This window comes from Ruditapes philippinarum, unplaced genomic scaffold (assembly GCF_026571515.1).
Source record: "Ruditapes philippinarum isolate M1 unplaced genomic scaffold, ASM2657151v2 ctg46_1_1_1_1, whole genome shotgun sequence".
NCBI classification, from domain to species: Eukaryota; Metazoa; Mollusca; class Bivalvia; order Venerida; family Veneridae; genus Ruditapes; species Ruditapes philippinarum.
The window spans coordinates 347,877-360,414 of record NW_026863607.1 but is presented as its reverse complement, the minus strand read 5'-3'; the positions used below and the strand labels follow the sequence as shown (position 1 = coordinate 360,414).

General features: G+C 30.7%; 1 protein-coding gene across 1 annotated transcript; it reads left to right on the top strand.

The window, feature by feature from the left end:
• The first annotated feature begins 894 nt into the window (after positions 1 to 894).
• LOC132722675 (uncharacterized) lies at positions 895 to 4,025 on the top strand. The gene is made up of 4 exons (XM_060707196.1): positions 895 to 1,045; positions 1,982 to 2,229; positions 2,923 to 2,961; positions 3,615 to 4,025. The coding sequence occupies exons 2-4, from the start codon at positions 2,019 to 2,021 to the stop codon at positions 3,731 to 3,733; spliced, it is 369 nt and encodes a 122-aa protein (XP_060563179.1). The 5' UTR covers positions 895 to 1,045; positions 1,982 to 2,018; the 3' UTR covers positions 3,734 to 4,025.
• The last annotated feature ends 8,513 nt before the right edge of the window (positions 4,026 to 12,538 follow it).

Genomic DNA, 12,538 nt, shown 5'->3' with positions numbered 1-12,538 from the left:
CTAATCCATTTCATCATTGTATATATTGAATGATTGTATATTATGTACTGTGTATGTTTATGACTAAAATATGTTTAAACTAAACTAAAATAATATATTTTATACAAAGGCTGTCAAATGGAAGTTTAAGCAAAATCTGCCATCCGGTTTTAGAGGAGTTGCGTTCACAAAATTTTTATATGGTATATAGTGAAAAAATCAACAAAGGGCCATAATTCGCAGCAAAAATTCGTTCCTTTACTACCATCTACACATTAAGGTTGTTCATCCCTGGAATTTTAAGCAAAATCTGCCATACGGTTTAAGAGGAGTTGCGTTCACAAAATTTCTACATAGTATATAGTGAAAAAATCAACAAAGGGCCATAATTCTGTTAAATTTGGTCGCAGCGATAATTCCTTCTTCCTTTACTACCATCTACACATTAAGGTTGTTCATCCTTGGAAGTTTAAGCAAAATCTGCCATCCGGTTTAAGAGGAGTTGCGTTCACAAGATTTCGGGACGTACAGACGGACGTACGGACGGACGGACAAGTGCAACGCTATATGCTCCCCACTTTGTGGGGGCATAACAAAAACAACAAAACAACAACCTATGATAATATACGAGTATATAAATATTTTCCAAATAAAACAAAAACTGCCTTTTATTATATATTTTGGTACAATTTCTTTGTCTGAGCTACGACCTAATTACCATTTGATAACATTTTATCTATAAATGGAAAACTTGAAATGAAGTTAATTAATCACCACCCAAGCACAGGATAAATAAATTCGTGTAATTTCAGTTAATTTGCATGATAATATCCTTCTTTGCCCAAGTTTCCATTTTAATTTCCTAATATTTCATAAGACAGGACCACGTGACGTCATAAAAGCTTGATGTTTTTTCTTTAAAAGATTGCCGTCGGACCCTGTTTGTGATTAGTGTACAGGGGAGTATTCAAGTATATAAGTAGCAACAAATGGTCACAGATTGGTGAAAAGTCGTCAAAGAACAAAGTGACAAGTGTTTTGTGGTTCACTGCTGGTATAGATAAAGGTAAGGGAATTGCTTAGTTATTTTTTAGCAATAATTTGGCTGCTTGGCATATTATTAAGACTTCCACTTTATTAATTTTTTACTTTTTAAGTTTACTTAAATAGTGTCGTAAAGTATAAAATAACATTGTTTTCTTATTAAAAAATATCCAACATATACGGGTCGGACGAATAAAATTATTGAATAAGACTATTTTGCTGCATGAATTAAAATGCAAAGATAACCTCTTGATAGATAAAGAGTATAAATCAAATAAGGTTTTATAAATTGATAATAAATAATCACATAACATTGTCTTGTTTTGTCAGCCAAAATGTTTAAGCTGAAATCAAACAAAAAAGCATTTAGACAAGATTCATAAGAAAACGAAGGTATTACAAATATCAGATGACATGGGAGATTATGTTACAATTCTCAAACTATTTATTTTTTTGTTTACAAAACAAAGTCATCATTAAGTGTTTGAATCAAGTTATGTTAGATCATCTAAGAATGGGGCCATGAAAAATGCATGGGTACTCTACATGTTTGTCCGTTCGAATCCTATAAGGAATTTTGAAATATTGCACAAGCTTAAAACCGAGCGGTATTTCAACTTAAGTGTTCATCTCGTCCGTGTAATACAGTTATTGAGTCATCACGCGACTGTTTGAATGCATGGCTCAAAAGCTTAGAAAAAAGATAACTAAATGAATTAAAAAAGTGATTTATTTAAAAACTTAAATCATATAAAAATCAATTCATTTATTAAAACTTGACATCGTTATAGTTCTGATGGACATTCTGGGGAAATGAAGAAAACATATTTGAACCTATAAAGTTAAACTAATTAAACACGCACTATATATTACAACTACAAAATTTATATTTTTGTGTTAAAAAATATTTCTGGCAAATATCACCCGTATTTGATATATTTCTTACTTTACGTTGTAGTGTTAACCAAGGAAGACTTCAGCTGCTGATATTCAAAATGGGAAAACATTCTGTTTCAATAATGACAACCTACGTATTATTTGCCATTTGTCTTCTTATTCATAAAACATCTGCTGTTGAGAACACTGAAATAGACTCAGAAAATATCAATGATCGTGATCAAGAGTTATCAACATACATTCTAGAGAAACAAATGTACAATCTACTAAAAGACAATCAACGTCTTCTACAATATATTGCTTTACATGGTAAGAGATTTTTATTTTTTCATTTTCTATAGCACACGAGGAAACGTTTGATTATATTTGAACAAAGTAAAAACAAAAGCAATAATGATGTCGTAGATTTATTGTTCATCGTTACAACTTTTGTGGTCAATGGTTTCTCTGAACTTATTTTTAAATATTAATAAGAACTAGTTTTCCGTTTGTTCAAAATTGCTCCGTTACAAGACATTATAAATTTTGGAAATGGTCAGACAATTTTAAAACTTTTAAACTGATCTTAAAATATTAATGAATCCCTTTTTTATTTAAATCTGAACTGAAATAAAAAATCCCTTTGGTTTCATTTTTTTTGTAATAGTTTTTTTAAAAAGACTTTAATTCTTACTTGTAAATGTCAGACGTACATACCGGTAATTTAATAAATAGTAGATAGCATTTTGTGGTACTTAAAATTCATATGACAAGACTAAGTTAAAGTTAGCAAGCAGTTCATTTCGTAATGCTATATTTCCAGCATTATTCATAGTGATAATCTGTAAACCTTTAAAGACAAATCTTATAACGACAGAACAAAATCACGGACAACAAAACACCAATACCAAATACACACAGCGCACATTCGCACATGATTTATCATATAGTGAATAAGTCAAATGTTATTGACAGTGCTGATGCATTCAAAACTTAAGTTATTTCAATATTGATATTTTTCAGAACCAGATCACACCGAAAATCCAAGATTCAAGAGACAAAGTAAGTACGATATGATTTGTTGTTTCATACTGTTTTGGTGACACTTGCTTGTGTCCCTTGTTGTTTTCTCGTCTACGGTAAGTATCTTCCCCATTGCCTCTAGTTTTTATTTCTTTGATTAACCCCCCCCCCCCTTCCCGGTCTTCTGTCCCCTTCCCCTTTGTGGGCCTATTATTATTTTCTTTGAATTCCTAATCAGTTACAAATTATTTATAATTTAATGATTAACGTGTCGTTGCCCTGTCCTTTTTATGTTTGGGGTCCGCCTGGGCTCCTTGCCGTTGGTTCGTGTTGCTGGGTCATATGGGGGTTGCGTTCATTGAACGCCGCCTTTCCTTGTTGATCTTGTTTTTCATATTTTATCTTTATGGAGGCTCATCTATATCTATATAGAAATGGTCACGTGATGCGATTAATTTGGTCCTATAATTGCACGAAATAAAGGTGTGTCTACCAATGCGCCCTATCGTTGCCTTGAATCTTCTTCTTTTATCATAAAAAGAAGATGGTCACCATATAGTTTTTACACAACGTTGGTATAACTTAACGATATATCTCTCTCTTATTCCATCAACTTACACGTTTTGATTTTATAATTACGGACCTTGTTTATAACTAAAAAAACTTTAAACATGTTTTTTGAAACATTGCAGGTGTTGCCGGACTAGACAACTTGGACCTGATGACAAAAATGTTAGGAAAGACAATGGTGACAGGTACCAGTTTGTCAGACATGCAAAAACTGATGTTGAAAATGGGACGAAGAAGATAGGATAGTTTGGACATCAGACTTAAAATCTTCCTTTGAAATTGTGATAATAAATGTTGATGTAAAAATGGCAGATGTCCCAAGCTTAATGCCCTACAACAAAGCCGGATCCTGACATTGTTTATAGCTTTATGAAACTAACATTGCTAGATGAATAGAAGATGTGGCATTAACGAAGTTTACACCAAACATTGACATTTAAACAAAACATAACATAACTGTGAAAAATATCATATATTAAGAATGAAGTTTGGAAATAAAATCTAATTAATATATATAAAATAAAATGAACTTGTGTTGTCTTTTCCTTTTTTTATATCAATATTTGAGAAATGAATGTTATGTATTTTGTAATATATGAAAACACTAAATATTCATTTCAATGATTTCAACGATGTGTCAAGCAGACATGTGCGAATATAATCTGTATCGTTTATTATTCCTATAGATCCACAAAAATCTTAAATCAGCTACGTTAATAGAGCTACACTCTGCTTTTAACTCTCTTTCACTCACCTATCTGCATAGATATTCAAACTTAAAAACAGATTATTTACGTTCTTCACATGGACAGTAAAGAAAGTAAATAATTTGTGTTTGATATATATTTAAAATGATACCTAAATATACCTGTCTTCTTAAAGGATTAGTATAATAATAATTATAACTGTTATAATAAATATGAACTAAATTGAGTAAATATTTGCATAAATGATTACTTTTGAAAATATTTAGTTTAAGTCATATTTTAAATCTTACATATTTTATTTCAAGTCAATGACTAAACTTAAGAAATTAATAGACAATGAAGTTTTGAGGTAAAGAGTATTCTTTTGTGTCATCTTATCCTTCGATTCGGTATATTTGGACATTAATTACAGTTTTGTTACGAAACAATGTTCTTGAAGACGTTTTCGGTAGTTTATTTTGTGCGCATCGTACTGTAATGCGCTTCTAAGAAAAGATAATCACGGATAATTACTCTTCAAAAAAGAAGGTTGTTGAATAGTACTGAGGTAACTGTTTAAATTACGGCTACAAACAAATAATGAGTGATTAGTTCAGAATAAATATTTCTAAATGCTCAGGAGGAGATCGGGTTAAAAGAAAAGAGGGTCGTTTAGACAACATCAGATAAAGGATTTCTCCTTACATTAGTACGACATCATTGATGATGATTCCGCGCACACTACCCCACCCACTTGTGGTAGTGACGAGAGTGCGTCGCCACTTGAAAACTGACAGACAAGTGGGCAAAGAAGTTTAAAATGATATATCTTAAAAATGTTAAATAAAAACAAAATTAATATCTAAGAAAATAATTTTTTTAATGTTCCAATTTTCATTTTTTTAATTTCTGAATATATGCTTACTGTTGTATGTTAGTATGAAGGCTATTCTTGCCGAAAATCCAGCCTTGTTAATCTGAGTTGAACAGTTTGATTACGGACAAAATACAATTGTAATTCTTTGTATGTAAACTCCAATGTTGCATTCTTAGATTGAGTTTGTCGATTTAACATTGTAAACATGTTTTTCAACAAAATACATTTTGCAAAACGACAAAACATTAACTGTTTTTCTGATAGTAGCAATACCAAGTGTTCATCATAACATGCGAATACTCATTGTTCGTGTATACGCCGACAAAACAGAAGTTACTTTCTTAGCTTTACATTGTCAAACCATCATGATTCGGATCAGCATAATCCAGCTTTACACGTTTTTCAATAGGAGATAAAATAAGCTCCGCCCATTTTCCCGCCCACTACATCATCGTAAATAAACGTATTTATCCGCTCATTTTCGGTATTTACCGTCAGCGACAAGAAGGAAACAAGAACACACACCGGCGTAGTTTCCGTCTACCACACCTTTTAGGTGTTTGGTCATTCATCAATATGAAACATAATTCACTTGCATGATTGCCATTCTATGCCTTTATTCAATCATGATCAGCGGACTTTAAATGATTATATGCACATAAGTACGTTGTGGATACCACATTTTCTAGAAAAAGAAAGAAAGAAAGAAAAAAAAAAAACCTCACCAGGTTACTAACTGTCTGAGGTTAAATATATTTCAAGGAAAAACTATTGATAAGACTATATACAACGACAAATAAATTTTACTGAGGGTATTCCAATTTGCATAGGAATGAGTAACATTGACAGTTAAGCTGCTACCTTACCACTTTCAAATTTTCAAGTCAACATCTGACAGAGATTTTGATACGACTAAAATACTAATACAGACCAAATTCTGGCTGTTGTCTTTCCTAGTAGAAGCATTTATTATTACATTTGTCACCTTAATTCTAGCGTATGACTTGACAAGAAAAAGCTTTTAACAATACCAAAGTTATATGTACCCTTTCGTACATAACTTTTTATTTTTACCGTACTGTATAAATGTATTTTCTTATTTTTACCATTTGTTTCAATAATGTTTAAATGAGTCCAAAGGTTTGTTTGTTGATTAGCAGTTTATGTATATCTTGTTTATTTTATCTCTAAGAAAGCCATCACTTACAAAACTTAATAAATATTCTGCGAAGTATTTCATGTACATAAAAATAGTTCTCTGCTTTTTATCAGATAGACAGCAAGTCTTGGTAACAGCTATTGACAGCATGTATACACAGATTTTGGAGCTGTTATTGATTCAATACAATGCATAAAAGAAGACCTTAACCTACGTCAGCTTTCATATATTTAATAATAAAAGGCGGAATCACATCCTATGACTCAAAATACCTCCCAAAGGAGGTAAACAGACATTAAAATGGGACAAAGTCACAAGTTTTTAGTTATACAACGGAATTATTGATTGTAAACTTTGAATAGTTCCGTGGTTATAGACTAGGTCAGAAATTTGGGGTTTTCTACAACCCAATATAGAAAGAAGGCACAGGCTTACTATTCAGTTCTCTATTCGTGTTGCCAAAATGTATCGCATTCTAGTACTATTTGCTGAATGTAAAAGATATGCAGACGAGTACTACCGATGCAACGTTCGAAGGCACGTAAACCCTATCGATGAGAAAAAGTGGTTTTTGTCCTTATATATGGGAAACATTCCCTTATGCTAATTCACCAACTTTAGTTTTTGCATATTATTAAGCTCATTATCAGTATAAACGTTGTTACATTGTAACATTATATCTTAACCAATTTTGCATTACTTGAATATCCTGTACTAGAATATGTTTTAACAAAATCAGAGGACATTCAAAGTCAACTGTAATTCAGTTGATGTATGTGAAATTTATCACAGTTTTATTTAATTTGAAATCTTTTTGTACCAGCAAGAGTTAGCTCTCTTTTTAAAAGGAAAGTGTGGTGTTGTCAACCTGAGAGTAACAACTGATGCAGTTAGATTCTCAACGTCATGATGCACATCATAAAACGTGTTCTGTACGTTCTATCGTTTACATTTCTACATGTCGCAAATTTGAAGTTATACATTTCTAAATACAGTTTGCAATTTATCTAAGTTGCATGTTTATAGCTTCCATTTTATCAAATCGAGATAATCAAAATGCTTACTACCAATGAAGTATGTAACTCTCGGATCAACAATTAGATTTTTACTAATCTGTTTAGTAGAACCGAAGTATGCATTGTCAAGTTTCAAAGGCTGGATTTTTGGCAACGAATAACCTCCATATGTTAGTCGAGTGAAGAAATAATATGGCCTTATATAACTTGTAAAAAATGTTTTAAAACATATTCAGTATCATTTTCTTAATATAACATCAAAAGAAATAGAAATATATATTTCAACATGTTTTTAATGTATATATAACAATGCATTTAGTATAACACTGATATTTCTTAAGAAACCGTGGTTATTTTGACAATTGACAAATGCGGTAAGCATGGAAACTGCCCATTTATATATATATAAAAACAAGAGCAAAAACTAACACATCAACATAATTATATTTTTATTTCTATTTTTGAATTCACAATAAAACTTTACTTTACATATCAAAAATGTAGAAAATTCTATGAAAGAAATTTTTCGATATCTTTAATTTATTGACATAATTCATGTTTACCTTTGTTCATTTTTTCGGTTAAGAAGCATGAGAAACTCTTTTTAAAGTAATATGTTCAGATTATCATTTGGTTCATACAGAACCTTTAGATTAAGCAAGTTTTGTATATAAATTATGCTTATTGTGTGTTTATTAAGCTGTCATATACATTTGTATAACACAGTTTGGCTATTTTGACAGTTTTGAGATATATACGCTTACCATGGAAACTGCCATTTTACAAGATATCTAAAACATCAACATATATTTATCTTTTTCTTTTTGAATTTGTCATTAAATTTTACACAACATACAAAATATTTAAAAAATCCTATGAAAGAAATTTTTCGATTTTTCTTTAATTATTTACAAAATTCATGCTTGTTTTTCTCATTTTTGTTCAGTTAAGAAGCATGAAAAACTCATTTGTTTTAAAGAAATATGTTCAGATTATCATTTTTCAAACAGAATCATTGATAACGTTAGCTTTACATAAAATCATGCTTGTTGTGTGTATTAAGTTATCTTTTACATATTTAATTTTTTATAACACACGTTTGCTATTTTGACAGTTTTGAGATGTATGGTTACCATGGAAACTGCCATGTTACAAGAAATTCAACACGTTAACGTATATTTTTCTATTTATTTTTGTATTTGCCATTAAATTTCACTTATCATACAAAAAAAATTTAGAAAATTTTATGAAAGGATTAAATTTTCATAAAACTGTAGAAAATGTCTTTAAGGCCAGTCCAGTGTACAATATTGATAGTCTGGTAAAAAGAAATTAAAAGGAGAGTATTGCAGAACCAGTTTGAATGAACCCATTTTATAATAGAAAATGATAGACGCCCAAAGCACCGGTTAAAACAGTAGTTTATCTTCAACACTGAATATACACAACGAACGAAAAAACGTAAATCAACTCAGACTCTTTCGGTCGAACACTCTCAAAATCAGTTCAACTTCCTGTAAATTTTACAGGAAAGAACTGAATAAAATAATTATTGCATTGGTCATTGTTAAAACTACAAACTGAAATCCTGAAATCTCAGTAGCGATTCTAAAATTATAGGTAAAATAAAATAAAGGATCTTTATGGAATGGTTTACGCGAATATTTTTATTAATCTAAAGGAGTTCCCGTAGCGAACTTTGTTCTTAAGTTTTTCAGATTTTGAAGTATTTTTTAACCTTTTAGTAAATGTTTTCAGTTCTGTTTAACTCAAATTATTTTACATTGCTTTTTAATGCTGTTATTGAGTTAAAAATATGGCCAAAATAACGAGACCACCAATAACGTTGACGATCCCGTAGACTCATGCGCTTAAAAGTATCACAAAAACGAATTTATCCTTTACTCGCAGTAATTTATGTGAAAAGTGTGATTGATGTGTTCAATTGAAATGAAGTTTATCATTTTCATATATATATATTTTTGCATATTAATGAAATATTTATATAACCGAAAATGATTAAATGGCTTGTCAATTTTAATTGTTTTTCAAATAACACAGTTAGGTTGCTTCCGTCTTTTCCTGGTTTAAAGTGTATGTCGTTACTCCGAACAAACGTTCGCAATTATTAACTTATTGATAAAGCTTAATTTCCTGCAGAAACTCTGCACAATGCCTACAACTTTATTGACAAGAAAAAATATTTAATTTCAGATTACAACTGTATGCAAACAGACAGTTTAGAGGACAAAGCGGATATAAACCTGACGTCTGTAGAATTCTAAGAAAATGTAAAATTTTCCATATCATTGAATCCTACTTACAAACAGCAATCATTTCTGACAAGTTACAATGAAAACGAACAGTTTTTAATGCTATACGCAAATATCATACACAGCATTGGTCAGAAAGAATGAATAGCGATCATGATTTTGTGCGCTTCAAAGCTTTACATACCGATATAAGCCCATCAACATTATGGACAAATTCCGACTCTCTAAATTCAATAAAACATGCATTATGTACTGCTAAAGTTGTTGTTGTAGCAAAGCAAAGTGATATTAAAACATGCAAGAAATGTGGTTCTCAAACAAGTGACCTAAATCTCCACGTAATCTCAAACTGTATTTTACTTAAAAAGACTCGAACAACTTTCCTTAATAGTGTTGAAAGACAATATAGTCGTGAATACAGTAACTTCCTGAAAGGATGTGACACCGAGACGCTTTTAAGAACTATCTTAAATCCTCGTGTTTTGGATATATATGACATAGATGAATTTCTCCAAAAAGACTTCATACAAAGTGCTTGTAAATTTATATACGATTGTTTAGTTTTTGATAACTAAACGTTTTATCTAAATCAATACAAGTACTTTAAATGACAGAAAATATTTAAGCGGTATTGCCTAACTTACATAGCTTATATTTCATTTCGATAAGATGTGTGATACTAGGTTGAAAAATGAGGCATTTTAACCATATATAATTACATTGCATTATCAGTATGATAGCTCAAATGAAACTTAAATATGAAATATGTATAAAACAAGTATATAAATGTGTTTTTGTCGTACGCTTAAATACTCATTGCTCTAAGATAACCTCTGATATAATGTTAATATAATCATATAGAAATATAATCATATAGAAAAATAATCATATAGAAGCTTATACATGTATATGAAATAACTTGAAGTTAATATATAAATAACACATGGGTTATGGGTAACAGTAAAAATATCATCCCGAGGAAAATACTGTTACCCGAGGCGTAGCCGAGGGTAACAGTATTTTACAAGGGATGATATTTTTACTGTTACTCACAAACCCATGTGTTATTTATTTTATTACCCCGAACAAAAATACTGAGATGATCTGAAATTGTCAACTAAATCTAACTGTAACAAAAATAAACCAAGAGTAACAATAACTAAACTGTCCTTACCTTTTAAGTTTTAAGTGTACTTTACTGTAGGCCTACTTGAGAAGTTTTCTTTTCTTTTTTCTTTAAGCAAGTGATGATATCTACAAATCATAAACATACAATAAGCTAGGTTTTATTTAGGAAACAAAACACTAACCCATTTACATGATTATGATCTGTGAAATCTGATCCTTCTGTTTCCAGAATATTCTTAGCATGGTTTTTGACAAAATAACGATGATATCCTATGTTCACGTTTCACTGATTAAATTTGTTAAATAATCCTTTGTTGCATGCTTAAATCGTGTGCATGTTCCAGTTTGAAACATAATTATTTACATTGCATTTACTTCCGTTGAAAACGGATGTTCCCTTTTTGACTATTCAGCAAAAAGATATTTTATACGCGAAAAGCACACCAGGTTGCAAACAACTAAATTTTATGAGTGTCATAGTTATTCCAGAGACGAAATTGGTGTCCTGTCGGGGTTTAACGTTTTAAATAAGAATGAATCGAGAGAAAAATGGCGGCCATTTTATTTCATTTTATTTACAAAATAGACCACGTGACCTCTTAAAAAATACTGTTACCTATGTAACAGTACAAAATTCTTAGTAACGTGGTACACTTGCATTAACAGTAAAAATAACTCCCAGAGGCCTATGGGAAATTAGCATTACGAAAAAAGTGAGGGGTAATAATAAAAAATATCATCCCGAGGAAAATACTGTTACCCGAGGCGTAGCCGGTTTGTAACAGTATTTTACAAGGGATGATATTTTTACTGTTACTCACAAACCCATGTGTTATTTATTTTATTACCCCGAACAAAAATACTGAGATGATCTGAAATTGTCAACTAAATCTAACTGTAACAAAAATAAACCAAGAGTAACAATAACTAAACTGTCCTTACCTTTTAAGTTTTAAGTGTACTTTACTGTAGGCCTACTTGAGAAGTTTTCTTTTTCTTTTATTCTTTAAGCAAGTGATGATATCTACAAATCATAAACATACAATAAGCTAGGTTTTATTTAGGAAACAAAACACTAACCCATTTACATGATTATGATCTGTGAAATCTGATCCTTCTGTTTCCAGAATATTCTTAGCATGGTTTTTGACAAAATAACGATGATATCCTATGTTCACCATATCTGTAACGTTTCACTGATTAAATTTGTTAAATAATCCTTTGTTGCATGCTTAATCGTCTGCATGTTCCAGTTTGAAACATAATTATTTACATTGCATTTACTTCCGTTGAAAACGGATGTTCACTTTTTGACTATTCAGCAAAAAGATATTTTATACGCGAAAAGCACACCAGGGTGCAAACAACTAAATTTTATGAGTGTCATAGGGACTCCAGAGGAGAAAAATTGATGTCCTATCGGGGTTTAACGTTGAAAATAAGAATGAATCGAGAAAAAAATGGCGGCCATTTTATTTCATTTTATTTAGGAAATAGACCACGTGACCTCTTAAAAAATACTGTTACCTATGTAACAGTACAAAATTCTTAGTCACGTGGTACACTTGCATTAACAGTAAAAATAACTCCCAGAGGCCTATGGGAAATTAGCATTACGAAAAAAGTGAGGGGTAATAATAAAAAATATCATCCCGAGGAAAATACTGTTACCCGAGGCGTAGCCGGTTTCATATAAGGACATCTGGTTCCATACATTGCTACTTTGGTACCATATATTGAATAATTGGAATCATATATTGAGAAAATCAACTTATATATTGCTAACTCGGTTTCATACACTGACGGTATGTTTTCATATATTGTAACTGTGGATTAATATAATGGATTCCGGTTAAATAAGAAGGTGTTTTCAATTCATATATAGTCGAAGTGAACTTATATATTAT